The sequence below is a fragment of the Montipora foliosa genome, chromosome 14 (assembly GCF_036669935.1).
Source record: "Montipora foliosa isolate CH-2021 chromosome 14, ASM3666993v2, whole genome shotgun sequence".
NCBI lineage: Eukaryota > Metazoa > Cnidaria > Anthozoa > Scleractinia > Acroporidae > Montipora > Montipora foliosa.
In genome coordinates, this window is record NC_090882.1 from 13437848 (window position 1) to 13460347 (window position 22500).

Sequence of the window (22500 nt, forward strand, 5' to 3'; positions counted from 1 at the left end):
ATAACCGTTTTAAGGTTTTTGAGCTCATCTCTTGTCATGTTGCGTTGGCGCGAGGGTTTGCTGTTTTTCAGGATTGAAGTAATCTTGGCTCGAATGAAATTTGCTGACTCGGGTGGTAAGTGTTTTATGCCTGACTCGACCGATGATACAATTTCTGCAACAGGAACGGACTTTGGTGTAACCGCAAATTTAAAACCATGGCTCAATGCTTTTTTATCCAAGTCACTCAACGGCTTGCTAGATATGTTGACAACCCATCTACTATAAAACCCATCATCTATAAAATTAATTGTAAAACCTGTGACAAAGTTTATATCGGTCAAACATCAAGGGCCTTAAGATCTAGAACAAGAGAACACAAAAGAGCGATTTTTACAGGAGATAAGAATTCTTTATTAACCCAACATTGCGTAGAGAATAATCATTGACCGTTGTACCCAATGGGGAAAAAGATTATTTTTAGAAGCGTGGCATTCAATTGGCGAACCTAATTCCACTAATGAACACGTTTACATTCCGGACATTTACAAGGCCCTTGGCAACCCCAAGTGACGTTTCTACGGCTTTTTTTTAAGCACTCATTTTGTATTCGTAAGCCATTTCATGCTGAAGAAGGTCATAGTATTTTGACCGAAACGTCCTTTTTACAGAAGTTTTTTAGTCATTGACAACAAGTTTTTTCATTCTTGACAAAGACTTTTAATCCATTGACTTATCTCTTGCCCGATACTCAAATGTCTGTTTAAACATAAGGCACAGTCTAAACAAAAGACACTTCTCGCATTCTTGCTAACTTGTGGTAAGTCAAACAAGGGATCAACACATATTACTTACGGCCTGGCTAAGCTGGGAAACATCACGGAATCGTTGTTAAAGACGCAAATGTTTGCAGTATTAAACAAGTAAGCAAAACTTTTCATTGTCAATATTAAACAAGTAAGGAGAACTTTCCTTTGTGTATATTAAACAAAAAACAGAAAAAACATTCCAGCGCGCTTACAAGTTTTTTAGTCAGTGACAACAAGCTTTTTAATTATTTTTATCATGCCTGACTACAGCTACGGTATTTTTAAAGTCTTTGCCAGTTGTGAAACAACAAAGGGATTTTTTTCCCAGTTTAAATTGGTAGAAAGTCCATATCCTTTCATCACTTCACTCAATTATCATGACTTCATGAAAACGGCAAAGCTAACAAGTAAGCCAAAGCTCGTGTTCAATCTCTTCTTCCAAGGTTTGCAAAGGTTCTTCCAAAATATCCATGCAAAAAGAATTGGAATATCATTCTAGATACATAATTCGAAGCAAAATGCCACATCTCAAAGAAATATTCACCCTAAATAGCCATATTGTCATCATCGATTGACCTAGCCTTTTCACGGATTCCGACGCAATATTGGTCGGGGAAGGAAGGGGGGGGGGGGGGGGTGGGGTGGGACAAACACCGCTTACTAATGGTGAATGTATGGAACCTAATGTTTGGGTGTCTAGAGTTGATGTAATCGCAAAATATAATGGCATCATGTTCCGAGTGAAATAAACAAAAAGTGTCGTCAACATATCGGCGGTAAAAGAACATTTCAGAGCCTTGGCGTAAAACTATCCTTTTAATTCTCACATTGTCACGTTTTATGTACATTCCGTTGTTACTGGCATAATTAGCACTTTTTCCGACTTATAAATTCAACTTAACGCTTTGTACATTAATCAACTGAAGATGACAGAAGTCTCTGTCGAAACATGTCTTGTAATTTCAAAAGTTTAGTCGTTTTCTTTAAATTTCTGACTTGCCTGCTGATATCAAGATCCTAAAACAATTATTTTAAAAAACAATTCTCTTCTCGATAGCCAAACTCGCCAAACCTGAAAGGACTAACAACGATTCAAAGTGTTAGCCCCCCCTTCCCCCCTCCCCCCCCCCCCCACAACCAATAGCGCCAGAATCCGTTGAAAGGTCTATTGCGACGTAACAATTTGACAAAGCTTCCTCGCCTTTATTCCGTTTCGTATGCCTTCCCTTGTCTAATCATGCCTCCATGACAGTTTTTCGTCATTTTGCCACCGTTTCAAACCAGTTCTCTCCCTTTTATCTAAATTAAGTAAATCAAAAGCAACTGGATTGAATAAGATTTCTGCTAAACTTCTTCGTATTTGCGCTGACCTATTTGCTGATTCCCTTTCGTTGATTTTTAACACCTCTATTGCGACTGGTATTTACCCTGAAGAATGGAAGTGCTCGAAAGTAGTGCCCGTTTTCAAACAGGGAGACCGTGCTGATCTAGACAATTACCGTCCTATTTCTGTTATTCCAGTAGTTGCAAAAGTTTTTGAAAGGATTATTTATGATTAATTAACTCTATGCCTATTTAATGGCTAATAATTTACTTTCCTCCGACCAGTTAGGCTTTCGGTCGCTCCACTCTACAGTTACCCCCGGTCTTACTTAAGGCGACTGATGATTGGGCGTTTAACATAGACCAGGGGAACGTGAAGGAAGGAAAGTTCTGCCTACTTGTTTAATACTGCAAACATTTGCGTCTGTAACAATGATTCTGTGATGTTTCCCAGCTTAGCCAGGCCGCAAGTCAATATGCGTTGATCCCTTCTTTGACTTACCACAAGTTAGCAAGAATGCGAGAAGTGTCTTTTTTTAGACTAAGTGCCTTATGTTTAAACAGACATTTGAGTTAATGGATTAAAAGTCTTTGTCAGTTGTGAAACAACAAAGGGATTTTTTTTCCAGTTTAAATTGGTAGAAAATCCATATGCTTTCATCTCATCACTTAATTATCAGAAATTGATCATTTGACGATGTTGTTTTGCAGAGGACGACAAAGAAATGTACAGAGATTTATTCATAACGTACATGCACAGCCACTGCGTGCAAAAAAGAGATAAAAGAGGCTCTACTCGCAGGGTGAGCCATTGTTCTACACAACTTTCTTTTTGCCATTGCCGCTGGGAATTTTTCAAACTCCCTAATACTGCTACTGTCTCTTGCTTCTTACAACAAACCCCTTAAGTTTATCTTGCAAACTTACATCTACGTCTTCCTTCTGTGGCAGTGGCAGTGGCAGTTCTGTGGCAGACGTACTTCATATCTTCCTTCCATCTCGTCGAAACTCATGTCTCTTTCAGAAAATCGCGGCCATCTAACTGAGCCAGATGTGTTTCCTCACTTATTCCTAACGATTCAGTGTCCCAAAATTTCTGCAAGGCATTACTCAACTCAGCGTTCCCCCTATGAATGTCAAATGGGCTCACAGGCATCAAGTCTGGTCTCTCAATGATGAGATTTGCACTTGTAAACTTATCAGTGGATTCTTCAACACTCGTGTGACCAGAGAGGATCCACACGTACATGCTTCTCACCACAACGGGGCCTCCTTCACCACGAATACCACCTCCAGAACGACTCAATATCGAAGTAATAGTCCGATCCAATTAGAACATCAATGTTCTGTTCTCCTCCGTCGACGATGCCTGTATCAGCGAGCTCAAGGCCTTGCAAATGCATGTAATGATCAACGTGTACCTTTGCTGAAACCGCTGAACAAATATTTGGAAAACAAAGCGCCAATATATAAAATTCTCCTTCAGATCCTTGCAGGCGCAGGTCTACCACATCACATCGCTGCTTCGTGTGTTTCTGAACTTACTGGTGTCAGATTCACTTCGCTTTTAATGGGTTCGATACGTAAGTGCGCAGGCTTCCGGTATCTAGGAGAATTCTGACAAACGCTGTCTCTGAAGTAGCATCGTCAGCAGCCGTGGCCTTCGCCGTTTGTAAGAGCACATTACCCTTTGCCTTGTTGCTTACTGTCGTTGTTGTTGTCTTCGGGACAAACTTCTTTCGGTTTCGGTTGAGCTCCAACGAGTCTCGTACAGCTCCGTGGTAGGGCATCAGACCTTGTAATCGGAAGGTCGTACGTTCGACTCCTGCAAAGGAGCACTCAGATTTGTTTTCCGAGTATCCCCGACTCCTAGCTCCCACGAGTCTCCTATAGCTCAGCGGTAGAGCATCCGAATTAGTAATCGGAAGGTCGTACGTTCGACTCCTGCTAAGGAGCACTCGGATTTGTTTTCCGAGTATTCCCGACTCCTAGCTCCCACGAGTCTCCTATAGCTCAGCGGTAGAGCATCCGAACTAGTAATCGGAAGGTCGTGCGTTCGACTCCTGCAAAGGAGCACTCGGATTTTTCCGAGTATCCCCGAATCCTAGCTACCACGAGTCTCCTATAGATCAGTGGCAGAGCATCCGAACTAGTAATCGGAAGGTCGTACGTTCGACTCCTGCTAAGGAGCACTCGGATTTGTTTTCCGAGTATCCCCGAGTCCTAGCTCCAACGAGTCTCCTATAGCTCAGTGGTACAACATCAGACAGATTTTTTCCGGGTGTCCCCGATCGAGTTACCATCGTAAAATTGATTTCATCGTATCATTACAGTTAATAAGAGAATAACCAGATTTATATTTGCAGATTACCTGTTCTGTTACTACTAAAGTCAAACTCTACATCTCTATGCAATAACGGCATTCAAAATCTCCTCATATTACTTTATATTCTTTTTTTCTTACGTATCAGCTAAGTAGTGGAATGCGCTACCTGATTTTATCCGTACCACTGAGTTTACTGGTTTCAAAAGAGAATCCAGGGCCGCATTTTGTACAGTGGCTTTTCTTATTAATTAGTATATCTTTAAATATTATGCATTTAGTATGTATCTGTATATGCTATGTATTTTAGTTGTAAATGTAATGTCTGGAAGATATTAGCTCTTGTAGTTAGCCTGAAATTCGGGATGAATTAAAGTTTATGCATGCATGTATGTATGTATGTTACCTTTAGCAGGGCGCGTGCGCACACTTTGTAATCTGCGACCTCAGTCAGTGCTTACCACATGACAGATAAAATGACTTTTCCCTTGTATTTTTAAGCCATCGAATTCTTACGTTAAATTGACAAGGCACGGTATAATGTATAATAATTAGTATTCGTGTGAAGTCTTCGCTCACTTGTGCGTCCTAAGCTTGGAGCTAACCATTGGTTAGGTGTTATCACAATCTCGAAATTCTTTTGGTCTTCAAAGCTCGTGAGAGCCGTGAACCAAGCTATTGAAAGCCTGATCGAAAGTCCGTTTCTCGAATGTCCAGAAACTCTTCGGTTGCCACAATTTCCTTTGCCGTTATCTCAAAACCAAACAGTATTAAAGTCACCAACCTTCACAATCAGATTGCCTTTCGTTATCTTGAAAACATGTTAACAGAACATTCTTTGGAAACTGACGAATCACAGTTTTACAAATACGTTTCGGGCCCAAAAAGGCTTCGGCACTTTCGAGAAACGCAACCCCTGGTGATAAAAGGTCTCTTGAAAGAACTTTACACAACGAAGACGTCGACCAGAAGGAAAATGCCATAAGAAAATTTTTATATATCTTCACTTCTCAATGCATTTTTGTTATTCATTTTTGTTTGTTTAAACCGTTCAGGAATTGAAAAGCGTGCGCGCTGCTGATGCCAACTTGGTGAGAGAACTGTAAAATTGACGTGTGCCAAGCTGAATAGCTAAATTCTTTTGAGAAAGTGGACTTAATTTTCCCATGACATTGCCGTTCTCGTTTACTTCTTTATAAACGCAGCTCTTGATGTCGAATATGATTGGTTATTTAAAGAACTCTACTCTATGCTTAATTCTTACACTCTTTAATCCTAGGGTACAAAGAAATATTCTTTATCCTTACCAACAAAATTTTCTTTAGTGTTCATGTTGTTCTTTTTTTTTTCATTGTGATCATACACTAGATTAACCATTGCTGCTTGGATGATCCCAACTCGCTCACTATCTACTAGATACTTGTACTTTATTTCGTTTATTCATGATTTTTGTTGTTTATAAATCTTAACTTTTCTTGAGTTGAGTTGAGAAAATTATCTTATCTTGTCTTGTCTTATTTCCTTTCTCGCGTCACTCGGGGTAGATTTGGTCAAGCCAGGAAAAAGGCGAATACTCAGGACGATCACTTTACAAAAAACCTCCAAGATTCTTTGAATATTCGAGTCATTTCGTAAATCTTCGAGCACGAGGACTAAGCAATAGAGTTTTATAACTAGGAGTAATCATTAATTATGAAGTGCGTTCGTGGGGACTAGATGTAGATTCTTGAATATGTGAGGGAGTATATGATGTTTCCGTCCTAGTAAACGTTTTAATTCGAACGTACGCATAATGCCTTACTTACATATCGATACATACGTAAATCCTGATGAATTGGGCGTTTAGAATTCTACATGAAGTCCTAGTAGCAGTAAGGACTAGTTCCCACGATGTAATTCGTTGGCTGTGTATACAACACGTAAACAGCACATTTACAAGTTTGGTTAAGATAGATGGAGATAGATAGTAGATAGATAGTAGATAGATAGTTTTATTAAAATTACCCTTGCAGCCCGAGGGCTGAATTACGATAATTTTTACAAATGTACAACGTTAATTAATTGTAACTATAAATTATAAAATGATAAATTAAGAAAGTTATTTGATAAGAATTTAACAATACTAAAGCTATTATTATGTAAACACTAAATTACAATTAAGATACAGCTAAAATTTTTCAAAAACATATCATTTAATATATATGAGTTGCAAAAGGGCATGTTATCGGCAATGGCTTACAATAAAACTGTCTCTGAAACGATTGGTTTTAAAACGCGGGACTTGGAACTTGCGATTTTTCCGTGTACGCAAAGTGCCAGAGTAAGGTGGCGGAAGGAGTGAATGAAGCTTGTGATTATTGTTATTACATATGTCTTGAAACATTGAGTTACCAATCGCCTCTCTCCTGGCATACAAGGTAGGTATGCTAAAAACTTCTAAAGCTTGTCGATAAGATAACTCGTTATTGCTTATTATGCGTAGTGCTCGCTTCTGCAGGCGCTCTAACTGATCGGAGAGATATTGCGGTAGAGCGGTATGAAAGACTGAACATGCATACTCTGCGACTGGCCGTATGCAAGTGGTGTAGAAGCTCAAAAGGTCATTAGTTGGCACTTTCGCACGCTTTAATTGCCTAAGAAAGTAGAGACGCGTTGCGACTTTCTTACACATCATTTCTACGTGCACATTCCACTTCAAATCATTCGATATCATAACACCTAGTAATTTAGCAGATGGAACAATCTCAATGTTCGTATTATTGATAGTAATAGGCTCTAAAATACTCTCTGACTTTGTGAATGATATTCTAAGTTCCTTGCACTTCGATTCATTCAACTGGAAACCATCAGCTCGTGACTTTGTAACAAATTCGTCAACGCGCGACTGCATCGAGCTGGTTCCGTTCTTTTCCACACACTCAGCGAGGGTAGTATCATCTACATACTTCCAGATGTTCGTATTTGCCACACTCAGGTCATTGATCATAATCAGAAATAACCAGGGACCGAGTTTAGTCCCCTGAGGAACACCTGCTGGTACAGAAAGCCATTCAGATACACAATCACAACTCAGTTTCACCCTTTGCCTTCTATTCGTTAGGAAATCCAAGATCCAGCACATGATCGACTCCGGAATATCATACGAGGAGAGCTTTGGGGCTAGGACTTGGTGATCAATTAAGTCAAAGGCTTTGCGAAAGTCAAATAGTACCGCTCTCGTAGTAGCCCCATTTCCGTCAGTCGATTCCAACCAAGAGTGCAACATACTAATAAGCGCATGCGTAGTAGAAGTTTTAGGTACAGCCCCAATTGTTGGGGGTCAATTGTTGGGGGTCAATCCGCTTAAGCAACAATACTTCCGATTCGCAAAAAAGGCGTATAACTTATCTACTTACGAGTAAGTGTCACGCTTTCCTTGACTTTACTACACTACTATGAAAACTAGGATGTAGTCTTTCGATATCTGTTTTACGATGCACAGACTTGCTTAGACTACTACGAAAACCACGAGGTGCGCGAAAGTCTTTTGCGCATCTGTCGTATGACGTCATTCAAAATGGCGCAGAATATGCAGGTGGTCGAGGGGTGGTCGACGAAAAAATCTCAAAAAAGGTCACCTTGAAACCGCAGGAAACCTTGAAACCACAGGAAACCCAGGATTATGAACTGCGTTCTCCTTGCGTCGATCGCAACTAGCAATTATTCGCCTGAGTGGAGGTGAATAAACGAAGAGGTGGTAAACATCCATCACTTTCACTTACAATGAGGTGAATAATTGTTTTAGTAGATGCCATACCAGTCTTCGTTTGGTCAAAGGTGAACAGTAGTTCCATTTACAACAATAAAAGCAAAGTGACACACGCTAACACCAGCCCGGTGTGGCCAATACATCACGCATGCGCACAACCATTTCACCCCGTCAATTAGCAGCCATGGACAGCTTCTGGGCCTCATCAGCATGGCGTAGCTAACATATCAGCCGGGTGTAAACTGTTCTCCCACGGCAAGCGTGACTGCTAATTGACCGGGTGAAATGGTTGTGCGCATGCCTGATGTGTTAGCCACACAGGGTTGGTGTTAGCGCGTGTCACCTCGCTTTTATTGTTGTTTCTATTTACGTCTTGGCTAACCAATCAGAATGAGCGGAAAGCACTATTCAATTGTGTGGTATGAACTAATATACTATATTTAGTTCTGTGGACAAACAAAACTGTTATTTCAGCTTTAATTTCTAAAAGAAGATAAACCAATTGTACTCTAGAGAAACTAATTTATTTTCTGTCTCAAAAGTTCATTTACAGTAAATTCACCTTGACCATCCTGTCAATAACATATACAGAAAGATAATGATCCATTCTAAATGCTTAGTCAATTCGTCACTGTATAATGAAAGTTGAGGTACTATACCACTCAATTGCTATGAAAATTATGAAACTGTACCAGGAGCTGGGATCCCTGCACATAGTCCTTACTTAGGAGGATTAACAGAAGAAAAATACACACGAAGACTTTATATGCTCTCAGTGTTTTTAAATTTAAGTTAAGAGTGGTAGATAGGGGTATCATAACTATTGTTATTCCTTAAGAGGTGATGAATTAGTAGCACTCGTGATCCAGTACATTCCAGTATTGTTCTTGAACAAAAGAATTCGTTAGTGTAGACTTCTCGACGTGCGAATACAGCAAGCCACACAGCACGCAAACAGCATGCTTCCTTTGCAAGCCCACACTCAAAGATATTTCTGACGGTCTGAACAATTATATGCATTTATTTCACGTCGATTCTATCAAACAACGATGATACAAATAATGTCTTAAAGGCTTTGCTTTTTCGCGATGATTTCCACAACTTTGGCCGATTTGGTAAGGTCTAATCATGTTTTATGCCTTACACAAGCAGGATACGGGACTATATTTAATTTAGTTACTCATGGGTTTCACGCCGAAGAGATGATCAGACTAAAAGCTAAACACCAATGTTCTACTCTACTTAATGGTACTACCGCGGAGGCTCTTGCTCTGGCTGGCATGATTTTCAAAATCCCGTATCCTGCTTGTGTATTTAGCTCTACCTTACGGCATTTAGCACTCTCGGCAAACGGGACGCATGATTTTGTTTTGTATGTTTTATGCCTTATTTAGTTTCGTTTTTCTGTGATGAAAAAGCAAGAATGATGAGTTATGCACAGTAAATGCAGCGTTAGAAAGGAGCTCGTACAATCAATTTAAACACTAACCCATAGTTTAAGATCGGAAAACGTATCTTCCAATCTTTGTTCTTCACCGTAATCCATCGCCAAAATGCATGGAATTTAACAACTCAAATTATCTCGCAGAATGATGAATCGTATTTAAAACAAGACATCTGAAACTTTTAATGACTTTCTATTTAAAACAGTGCCTGTAGCATAGTCTTCGTCGATGCGTTTTCCTTTCTTTGAAAATGAATCAAACTGCTTTTTTCTTATGAAATTCATTAAAGCCGTCGAGACTATCATGACTATATTTAAGGGGAGTAATGGTGTATTAAGGTGGGATGTTTCATTAGTAAAGTCATTATTACTTATTCATGAAGAAAAAAGTAAGCATTTGAAATCCCTGTCGTTTATATTTATATAGGACGTTTTCAACCAACCTCTAGAGACACCAATAACAATAGAGAAATGTACGACTTCTGGTGGACGAACAAAATAAGCTAACGAGAGATCTTTTGTTTTCGTCTACCAACATGGGGGCAATGACGTCACCTGAAAACCTCTTGTAATCATTTTGGTCTGGTTCTTGGAGATACAATTGAAAACAATAGGACAGTTGCTCCATTTTAATTAAGGTCCGCACATTGCCAAAGTAAACGCATGAAGTTCATTTCCTGTGAAAACTTCAAACGAATGAAGACCAGAGTGAATAGTGAATGGTGAATGACTTTAAACCGATTTCAAGAAATTGGAATTTCTGAAATACAGAGGAATTCAGACGCACTAACATCAAAATGTTTACGGTTATACAAAACTGATACATTATTTATGAAACTCATGTGTTGTCTAAAGTTCACTTAGCCAAATTTTCATTGATCTTTCCACAAACGATTTTAGCACATTTCGTGCCCACCCGTTTCGCCAGAGAAACTTTTGAATCCTCCGGTCTTCATCCATTTAATTTCCTAGCTTCGCCCGGCGAATGAACCCTGTTTTTGTTTTATTTGTTTTGACCTCCAGTTTAGGTAACAGGGACCCTGAGGGGTCGTTCGCTAAATGTCCTCAAGACAGTTTTGCAATTTTACATATATGAATAAAACTGTCATGAAATGTGGCGCTTTCTTAACTGAAATGCTACCTGACAATTTCTTACTATGGAGAAAAAAATTCGTTTGGCGGGCTCGAAAGGATAAAAAGAGAAGAAAGAGCAGAAAGTGCTGCCTATGGAAAGACATCTGCGAATGGTTTGACTTTCAAGTCTTCTCGGATAAAGACTATAAACCGTAGGCCCCTTTCGATAACCCTTGTTTATAAACTCTGTGGGACGTTAAACACCAAGATTCCGTATAAAAGGCTTGGTATCTCAGGTATGTCTCTGAAATAAATTTGCACAACAAGATGCTTGGTGGCATTTACGTGGGATGCTGCTGTTTGTCTGTTTGTGTAAATATGAAGGTTGGTTGCAAATGTCACTGATCCCTGGAGCCGACTGTTTAGTGAAATAAGAAAAGTTTATTTGGCTTCTGTGAGGTAAAGTTCTGCAGGCATTTGTTATTCTAGTTTTCTTTAACATATTTTACCAGGTTATCAGTCTGTGCAAGAGACCATGACTAGGAGCGAGCCACAGCCCTTATTCCTGGCGCGGCGTTTTCACCGACCGATTTACACTTTTTCGCGACTGTAAGTAAATGTCCGAAGAACAATAGGTATTCTGCGCGATTACTGAATTTTCCCCGAACGAGACTTCCTAGAGAGCTCGATGACCAATCATAAGAAACTAACTTGACGTCATAGTGTAACCGAGCCGGAACTTCCTTTGATTCTTTTTTGCGGAAAAGGTAGTCTAAAAAAAAAATTGGTCTGTAAAAATGTGCTGCCGTGCTCGCTCCTCGTCATGGGACCCTGGTCTATAACAAAAGTTGAGATTAAGGGAAGTTTCCTCCTCAGATAATATCTTAATGCCCTTTGTAGGTCTTTTATTTTTTAATCTACGGCAAATTGACTGAGGGAGAGTTAAGTTTTACAGGTGGGTAATTTTATTTTGTATTAATTAATGACGAAGGTTGCCTAAATAGAGATTTTTACCACAATTGCTTGTAATCTCGCAATCTGATTGGCTAATTTGCCGTTGTCGATAAGAGTCTAGACAACGCTGCTCGCGTCATGCTTGTGTCAATTTGTCACGCAATGTAATAGCCAATCAGGAACGCTCATTTTGAAAAAATAAACCAATCATATTGCGAGAAAGTTATAGACAACGCTTGCTCTTTCTTTGAGTTACGATTTCGGTCACGCTCTGAAATAGAAACTTTCTTTGGCGTTGAATATTGTGGTGAAAAACAAATCGAAAATGGTTCATTGTTGTTGTTGTAGACTCACTCGGCTACGCCTCGTGAGTCCACAACATTTTGACCACTGTGATGACGAATATCGTTGTCGATAAGAGTACAGACAACGCTGAACCACTTTAGATTTGTTAAATAGCGACATAATTAGATTCTGATCACATTACTCGGTGAAGACGTTACAAAGTGACCCTCTAACCATGACCTTAACTAGAACTCTAACCTTCTTTATTGTTTCGTGTTTCTCATCCTTCTTTTTCTGCCTCTTGTTATTGATGTTGTTTCTCTTTCTCTTTCAAGTGTAAATCAGAAATAAGAATTCGATTAAAAAAAGAAAGAAACGTTATCTACTTTCAATTCTATCAGGATGTAATCGTAAACAGTGTCAGTGCATGACTGAAAGAGGAGATCCCTAAATTGGTGAAGTAAAGTAAAGCGACCATATTTAACGTCGATAACTCGTAACAGTAACTTTAATTACTGACAAACCTGAGGTCGTCGGTGCGCTCATTTTACCTCCCCCTCTCCATCAGTGCTCCGTTTTACGGGTATTTAAAGCTAGTTAGATACAAGGAAAGGAAAGGAGTCGAAACAAGGACGAGAGATCCTGGAATCGAACTCAGGACCACTTGCACCAAGACCGCGCACTAACCGACTGTGCTATCCTTACTCCTCCGGCGGTCTGATATTTCGTAAAAGACAAATGTTGAACAATATTATTATTTTATCTAATACCACGGCTTACATTTTCTCTGTTGTCATATTTATTAGCGACCTATGACTGGCCACTTGCAAAAATATACGACAATTACAAACTGAGAGAACTGATCACAGGCAAAGAAGCGACCGCCTGGGGTGACAAAAATTTCTTGCATACTACACTTGGGGTTTTCACGAGGGAAGGAACTGGTTATATTAACCTTGGAAGCAGACCTTCGGAATGTTTAGGGAACTTAGACCTATGTGAGAATGGACTTTCGGTGAGCTTTTGGATGAATTTCAAAGGTCAGTGCGCTTGCCTATGTTTTTATTTTAATATATATATATATATATATATATATATCGTTCGATCATCGAATCCTTTCACGGAAACAGCTGAGCCCAACAAATTGACCTGCTCCCACCTGAGTGGCTTATCTTTAGGCAGGGGTCTATGAGAGACAACTGTTTTAGTTGTCCAGATAAGTGCCAGAATCAAGTCTATCTTTCGTTTATAACCCACACTTCAAATATAGCTTTTCATGTAACACTTAAGAGACTTAGCATTACGTTTACGAAAAACAACATAGGGCTGCTTGTCAAAGAATCGCAAAAATTGTCTTATTTTAACTTGTTTCAAACGTTTCTTCATATATGAAGCTAAAAGCTAGGAAACAGGCTTTTTTGATTTTTGGTAAAACGCAAATTTCAGTCCGTTACGTAAGAAAAGGCAAATGTCAGCTTGTCGTTTAACGTTTCACGTAAAATAAAGAGAAGGTTGTGCATGACTTTAGCTTTGCGTAACCCACGGCAACTCGAGTATTTAGTTACTAAAAAGCTAAAACAAAACTCGGGAGTCTTTTTAAACATTGTTTGTAGAAAAAGACGCTATATAAAACGAAAATCCTTACCCGTCGAATTTTGAGAGTTTCGATGAAGCTGCTTTGTCGGTCTAAGAGAGTCAACGTGAGTTCATGAAGAAAATTGCGGTAGTTATGAACTACCTATAACCATGAAACCTAATGTTTCCTCCTTTGGCATACCGGAAAATGGCTTTGGGGTCCTTTTTTCCCCCAAACAACTTCTTATGTAGAAGAAAATTTCACGTATGTGGCAAACGCAAAAATGCCTACTTTCATGTAGAAACGGCAAGCGGCAGCCGGCAAACGTGGAAAATGGCGGGAAAATCATGGTCACGTGGTCACTTTTGCCGTTCGCGTTTCGCGTAAACGAGATGCTAAATAGGGAGCTTAAGCACGCGCGTTCTTGAGACGCAGACGGCAACCGGAAGGGAGCTGTTTTCCCTTTTAACGTGTCTTCACACAACCACATTTACATTACTAAGTATCTTTTCTCCATTAGAGATGATAAATATAAAAATCTGAGAGACACCACTGCCCTGGCACGCTAAATGTTCTCTTCCGGTTGTCGTCCGCGTCTCAAAAACGCGCGTGCTTAAGCTCCCTATTATCTCTAGTATTTAGCATCAAATTTATGTGAAACGGCACCGTTTCACATTTCAAGTGCGATGGAGTGAGGCTTGTGACTTTAGCTTCCCGTGACTCACTGCAACTCGGAATGGATTCTGTTAATCTCGAGTTATATAGTTAACAAAAAAACAAAAACTCAGAGTCTTTTTAAACATTTTTTTTGTAGAAAAACAAGCTATATAAAATGAGAATACTTACCTGTCAAATTTTGCAAGCTTTGATGATCGAAGCTGTTTTGTGAGTCAACAGAGGGTCAAAGTGAGTTCCGATAAGGGGTCAGTTATGAACATTCCATAACCATGGGACCTAATTTTTCCTGTCAGACTTATCTGAAAATTCTTTTGGGTTCCTTTTACATGTACTACAAACAACTTGTTATATGTAGTCGAAAAACGAGACGAAATCCCTCGTATACGGCAAACGCGAAAATGTCTGCGCTTTCAGGTAGAAACGGCAAGCGGCAACCAGCAAACGCGAAAAATGGCGGGAAAATCATGATCACGTGCTCACTTTTGCCATTCGCGTTTCAAGTAAACGTGATACCACATCAATCTCTGTATTATTGAGTGGGTATAAGGCGAAAACCCAAAAGCCAAGACCTCCTCAAAATCGGATTTGAGTAAGTTGAAAATATCTTGAAACAGTACTCGGCCGAATGGGGAAGAATAGTTAAAAAAATTGAGCCGCACGCGGTCTTCCTTTTAATACAAGGGAGCTCAAGCAAGGAGGAGGATGACGGCTACGAACGCCACAAAACAATAGCTCTAATGAGCAGAAACAAAGCTCTGCACACCCTGCACGTGCGTTTTGCCTTTCTGTACATTCTATGCGTTCTCTCTCTGGAAACACTGAGAGTCTTTCAGATTTACGACGGCGACGTCCACGAAAACGTCACCTCAAAATATAACTTTCCACTATCGTAAGCCTTCTCGCGGTTAGGCCCCATCTCGTTCACGTCGTACAATGTGGCGAAGTATCCTAAATATAAATTGGTACGACCAGTTTTAGAGTGAAAAATAGAGACTGAAAGATTCACATTTGTACGCTCGCGTTGTAGTCAAAGCCTCGAAAAACTTGGTGATTTCATGTCAATGTTGTGAAGAGTACCGTAAGAATATGACCTAAAGTGCGTACCCCACGAACAACACGATTATTTTTCCTCTTTAAACAAATGATATTAGGGAGCTTAAGCACGCTCGTTTTTGAGACGCGGACGGCAACCGGAAGTGACCTGTTTTCCCTTTCAACTTGGCTTCACTCAACCACATTCATAGTGCTAAGTATCTTTTTTCCATTAGAGATGATTAGTATAAAGTTCTAGGAGACACCACTGTCCTGGTACGCGAAATGTTCTCTTCCGGTTGCCGTCCGCGTCTCAAAAACGCGCGTGCTTAAGCTCCCTATTGTTGTTTCGCCGTTGACGTTCCCTTGACGACCGCGTCGTAGATCTTAAAGTCTCTAACGACGCGAATTCACCAAATTAGAGGTTATGTGGAGGACGTGAACACCTGAAGATGAATTTTCAATTTTTCCTCCAAATATCCACACCGTTCTCACCAATTTTGTTTCTGGAATATTGACACTCACTTTCCATTCCGAGCCACACAGAGTATTTGCAAAATTATTACAATAACAGGAAATAATATTTTTAGACAACGCTTCCGTAGCCGTCGCGAGTTTATATAGTTGCTTAGATTCTTGAAAAAAAAAAAAAAAACGGGAGAACTAAGAGGAATTGGAACAAAATAGAGTAGTGAAGTTTCTTACTCAGTAGTAATTTATTTTCATTTCTCCTTTAAAGTGAGCTTCGTTTCTGATATCTTGGGAATGAACAGCAAATATCAAAATGCATTGCGGGAATGGCTCGACCCCTTGGTGCCCGCAAACACCCATTGGTTTCTTTGCTACAGAGCGTCTGATCGTGGACTTGAGACAAAGACATTTCACAAGAATTGTGACGGCAGCGAAGAACTCGGACCAACAGTCACTTTGGTGAAAGTGGGACGTTTCATTTTTGGTGGATTTTCTGATCAGAGCTGGGGAGGTAAATAAATATAACCTAGAGGTGGCTCAAACCAGTTTCTCAAACTCATTAATAATTCATGACGTTATAAGCCAACCAGAGCACCCCATTTGGGTCAGGTGGATGACTTTGAAACTCGATGAAACATCAATTGAAAATCACTAGTGTTTCATCACGTTTTCATCACTAGTGTTTCATCACTAGTGATAAAATTGTTCTTAATCTGCATAGTCATAGATTATTCAAACACAGCTTAATATGAATCGTTAATTTTTAATAATGGCCAGGAATAACATTTCAAATTACAAACTAACAAGCTCAAGTCATTTGAAATTAAAGTTTACAGTACATTTCTTAAAGTCACCGAAACAGACTGGCATAGTATCCATATCCACATTCTGAGAAACTTTTTCTTCCTTCCGTGACACGAACTCACTGGTAGAATCGACACTATTTGTCGCACTTACTGTTGATGATTCCAACTTAGGACCTAGTACTGCTGATACAATAGTTTGCCACCTCTTGAACAAATTTGGATAACCAATAGTTGAGCGACAATGTGTCCATCTCTGTTATGGGCCGAGTAAACAGCTGAACTTTGTCCAATTCACACTCTTTAAAAACTCCACCAACTTCGACTATTGGAAACTTGACACTTCGCACTCGTTGCCAATCCTCAAAAATGCCTACTGCCCACTTATTTCTATGTCTTGCAGACTTCGGTATTGCTCTCTCTACGCAAAGTTCTTCTTCCTATATTGTTTTCCGGAAGCGATTGGAAACCTTCCTTTGGCCATGGCAAAAAACAATATGTAAATTACGTCAAGTTGACAACGCTTTTGGAATACAAATTTGGTGCAACGCGAAATTATTGGATAATTAAAAACAAAAGCTCACAAATACAATGAATGCCGACTGAATACAACAAATCACACACTCAAGGCATTTGAAAGAAAAATGGGAATACCACACTGCATAATTTTGTATTGTTTCTTTAGAGAAGTAATTTCAAAAACTCGTGCTTCGGGTCTCATCAGGTTTCCAAACGCTCGAAAACAATAAAACCACTACGCCTGCAGCCTCGTGGTTTCAAATCTTTTCTCGCGTTTGGAAACCTGATGGAACCCTCGCACTCGTTTTTGAAATAGTACTTCAACACTTGAAAGAAACGTTCTTATTAGAAGGATTGACTCTACAACACTTTATCACTTAACAGCAATGTTATGGTACCATATCAAACACCAATTATTGCTGCAAAAGATTCGGTCATTTTTGTGACGTAAAAAGTTACCGTGGCAACAAGAAAGTCCGGCGAAAACACCCCAAATTTAGCTTTAGCTACGCATAACTCAAAAACAATCCAGGTAACCCCCATTTTAAATTTCTGAAATGTAATCAGCATGCAAGAATAGAACTTTCTGCAAAGTTTAAAAAATTCTGTGGAGCGAATTGAGAGCCACCTTAAATAATTAAAAATTTAAGGTAGCTCTGAATCCGCTCCACAGAACGTTTTTAAACTTTGCGGAGAGTTTTATCTTGGCCTGCTGATCACTTTTGTGCGATGAAAAATTGGGGTCACCTAGTTCGTTTTTCAGATATGAGGAACTACAGCCAAAATATAGGGTGTTTTTATAAGGCTTCTCTGTTGCCATGGTAACTTGTTACGTCACAAAAATGGCTGCCTCTTGTTTTGCAATAATTGATGTTTTACATGGTGCCATAACATTGCTGTTACGTGATATAGTGTTGTAGTGGCAATCCTTCTAACAACAACGTCTCTTGAAAGTGTTGAAACTGGTTTGAGCCACCTTAAGAAATTAATACATTTCTGAAAAGGGTGCTTTATAATACATCACAGGTTAATTCTAGCACTAATTCTCATTAGCTAAGATCCTACAGAAATTTAGAAAATCAAGGTAGCCTACCGATTGGTGAATAAGATACTTAGCCCTGGCGGATAATTATTTACTAATCCGCTTGGAGTGGGTTGTGCGCCTTGGAGATGATATGACAGACAAAAGCTTCAAGATTGCGGCTAATCAAGATCGCGAGATTCATTGTAACATCACTCGAAGATAAGCTAACATTTCTTCTTCTTCTTCGTCTTATTATTATTATTATTATTATTATTATTATTATTATTATTATTATTATTATCATCCTCATCATCAGCATCATCATCATCGTTATTTTGAGATCTTCTCCAGCTCTGAGACGCATTGGCTGGATCCACACACAAGCATCTCAGCTCCTACCCGCAACTTAGAGAGACAGGACCTTTCTGAGAACATGTGCCCTTCCGAATAACGCTGACTGCTGAGCAGTCCGTATAATGTATCTATTATATGACTAGCTCCGTGAGCGGGCTAGATGAACCAAATCTCGCACTGTGATTGGCTACTCGAGCGGGCAAGATGGATCTACGGTCGGTCCATAAACAGGCAAAAAAAAACTTGGCCAATACCCAGCCATCTTGACCTTACGCTTGGTCAATAACCCATATATCATCACCATCATCATCATTATTGTTATTAGACGAATCCCATAGCTGGCTTTGAGTCTATCAGGTATATGCTTGTTCAAATCAGTTGATCAGATAAATAAATGAAAGATATTTTATCTTTCCAAAAAACAGGACCTTCAAATCAGTACCTTTCAAGCAGAAGAGCTTTCCTTTTTAGCATTGTGAATCCAGTTGGCCTCGATCCTATCAAGCTAAATGTCAGACCCGAAAAGTTCGACAAGGCGTTGAGAAACGTCAATGAGGCAGGGCCCGTGTTTGGAGAGGACGACCTCTTCATCGGTAACCATATTGACGGATCAGCGGTATCATTCAGTGACCTTGGTCATGCGTACGAGCTACCAAACAAATCTTTCCAAGTGGGTTCGCTGGATGCCAGGACATTTTTGGCTGGAAGTTACAAGTTTGTGCCCGATAACGTTGAAGTCTTTTATTATCATGGTAGGTCTTCACCGCCGAAGAAACCAAGCATAACATTTGTGTAATTTTTCCTTTCGGTAGCGATCTAATCATTCTTTCTTCGCATAGTGCGAAAGATTCCAGATATTTGTTATTGCACAACGATCCAGATACAATAATATCTTCGATTCAGAGGTCAAAGACTTACCTAGTCAGGGAAAGCCAAGTAAAACAATAGTAAGGGAACTGAAGGGCATGTTTTTTTTTTCAATTCCATTGTGAGTCTTCTTCGTCACAGCAATCCTGTCCGCCATCTTGAATTAGCTGTAGTTGTTATTTTCCAAAGATGGCACGCAAATTCGTAACGCCTACACAAAGTTCCTTTAAAACTGTGAATAAACATCCACCCAAATATGGAAAATCAACAACCGTGGTTATTATTCATTCATTCTTTAGTTGACAAACAGGTTATAACACCAACGGATGCTACATCAAGTACAACATTTGTGGACGATAGAATGGCCCCTCATGAAGCACGACCAAATAGCCCCAGTGGATGGTGCGCCTTTGAAGAAAACGTTGATCAATGGTTGTCGATTGACTTGTCATCACCGCAGGCAATCAACAAAATAGAACTAGTGAAAAACGAGGGCGATGAGAAATACGTCACCGCCTATACGATCAGTTACAGTGGTGATGGTCAATCATGGACACCATATAACAACAAGGAGGTAATTAGCCAATTTGGAGGTAATGATAATCATGATTATCAATAGTTTTTGTTTTAGTTTTATTTTTGATATCTGATTAATACTACTACTACTACTACTACTACTACTACTACTACTACTACTACTACTACTACTACTACTACTACTACTACTACTACTACTACTACTACTACTAACTAGTTATAGCTGTCGCTAAAGTGCCAACGAGCCAAGCTTGCGTGATCTGGCGCCTGCAAACATCACGCGGCGTACTCGTGCTTAACTCTCATTGGTTATCGCTACGGTCAACATTTCATCGCTTTGGTCTACATTACAGCTTTTGGTCTACATTACACTCAAATTTGAAGCGCTTCTGAGATTTCGTCCGCCTAAAAATCTTCTCGCGGCTCTATAAGCTGCCGCCTCGCCAGGCCTTCTGTCTTCAGAAGGCCTGACTCGTTGGCAATAATAATAATAATAATAATAATAAGAAGAAGAAGAAGAAGAAGAAGAAGAGAGACTAGAAGACCGGATTTATTAATCATTGACAAAAGTGAGAAGAATTGCCAAATCATGGACGTGGCAATCCTGAAAGATGGAAGGGTGAGAGCAAAAGAAGATGTGAAAGTAGAAAAATATCAAGACCTTGCGAGAGAGGTTCAAAAGATGTGGAGAGTAAGAACAAAGGTGATACCCATAGTGATAGGGGCATTGGGAACAATACCACTGAGGTTAAAAGAAAATCTGAGGACTATAGGTTTAGACACATCCATTGAACTGATTCAGAGATCTGTACTGTTGGGATCGGCAAGGATTCTTAGGAAAGTGCTGGAAATGTAGGCAGGAAAGGAAAGTACAATGAAGGACACTTCTTGGTTTCCTTAGACAACTGGTTGTTGCCCAGAACCAATGAAAACCAGATTCTATCTGAAATTATTAGCAATAATAATAATAATAATAATAATAATAATAATAATAATAATAATAATAACAACAACAACAACAACAACAACAATAACAACAACAACAACAATAATAATAATAATAATAATAATAATAATAATAATAATAATAATAATAATTAGTACTTGTTCAGAAGCATGAGTCCATTGCCCAGGAGTAAGATTTACCCTAATTGGCCCAAGCCTCCATCAGTGTCAGAAAAGTGGCTATTTTTAGAGCAAGTTTTGTGGAAAAATAAACAATAGACCAAAATTGCACCCAATTCAAATCTCCCAGGGTTTAGATTCTTTGTGTATTGTATTTGCATTGTAATGCAGCATTGATATTTAGATGATATAGAAATACCTGGAACAAAACGTTTCATTCCCAAAGGGTTTGAATCGGGTGCAACGTTGAGTGAGCCGATTTGGTCTTTTGATTACATGTATTTTCCCACAAAGCTTGGTTTCAAAATAGACACTTTTCTGATGCTGATGGGGACTTGGGCCAATTTGGGTAAATCTTACTCCTGGCTGATGGACTCACGCTTCTTACCAAGTATTGGGTCTCGCAAAGAATCAAAGCACACTTCATCGAGGTCCCTTAAAAAAGAACACTCGAACACTAGAAGTTGGAGGTTGGTTCACAGCTGGACATTATCTTATGGGTTTTTAACGTGCCCAGCAAGAGACAAGAGAGCCCACCAAGAGAGGGAGTCGCTCAGTCTTGCCCTTGGGAAATATTAATTTCAGTTAAGTTATTTTTAGATGTCACGAAAATGGATTTTTCCCGAAACGTCCGCATAGGCCGAAGAATTCAAAATGGCGTTTCTAGTGGAAGTTACGGTTTGTTGACGAAACAGACTTTTCCCAAAACCCGGAGTGGGAGATTATGACTCGGAAAGGCAGATAAATCCGTATGACGTCATGCTTAATAGTGGTGGACGTCTCGGGAAACAGACTTCCGATCTAAAAGTAACTTTTGCGTAATTCAAATATGCCGACCAACGCTCCTACAAACCTTCTCTCCCTCTCATTTTCTCTGGTCCCGCGTGCACCAAAACTGTGGTCAGTTAAAAACGACTCGTTCTTCTCGTTTCTAAAGATGAATTTCTGTTTCGCCAATATAGGAATTTTCTTGGAATGCATCCGCCTTGGTAAAGATTCCTTCTGCCAGATTTGTCAGATTCCACCCACTCACCTGGAACGCAGAGATCTGTATGCGTGTTAGAATTTTCAAGGCAGAGGATTCTATTCATTTTACAGGTACGGAAAACCCAACTAGCTATTTGACAATTTCCGGCTTAGTTTCCTAACGTTCGTGTGAAAGCGAGGAGAGACCATATTTTAAAGCAAAACTTGCTAATTTTATTGAGATTTTTAGATCATCGTACGTACGAACGTTACTGAAGCAGTACGGAAAGGAAAGCCTGAAAAATAAAGTACAGGCTTAAAGTCTACGCGATGTACAAAACCCTTGACCTCCGTGATACCGGTGCACTGCTCGGCCAATGGACCTCTCAGATCACGTGATGTTACTCCAGGGAAAAGTTTCTTTCAAATGTCGTCTTCTCCACGTGCATATGTATGCATAACGTATGTAAAATTCCCTTGGGAACATCACGTGGTCTGAAATGGGAAAACAAAACGTACAAGCTAAAGAGGTCCATTGAGCGATCAAGCCAACTTGAAGAGGGTCAGTTTGTGAAATCGTAATAAGCCCGGAGAAGTGAACATGACGAA

General features: G+C 39.6%; 1 protein-coding gene across 1 annotated transcript in view; it reads left to right on the top strand.

The window, feature by feature from the left end:
* Positions 1-9126: 9126 nt before the first annotated feature.
* Positions 9127-22500, top strand: part of LOC137984448 (uncharacterized) — an 80502-nt gene continuing 67128 nt past the window's right edge. Inside the window, 7 exon segments of the mRNA XM_068831622.1 lie at positions 9127-9297; positions 11601-11655; positions 12746-12979; positions 15965-16207; positions 18822-19148; positions 19563-19837; positions 21888-22023. Coding sequence (XP_068687723.1) covers positions 9271-9297; positions 11601-11655; positions 12746-12979; positions 15965-16207; positions 18822-19148; positions 19563-19837; positions 21888-22023 — 1297 coding nt within the window. The 5' untranslated portion in view covers positions 9127-9270.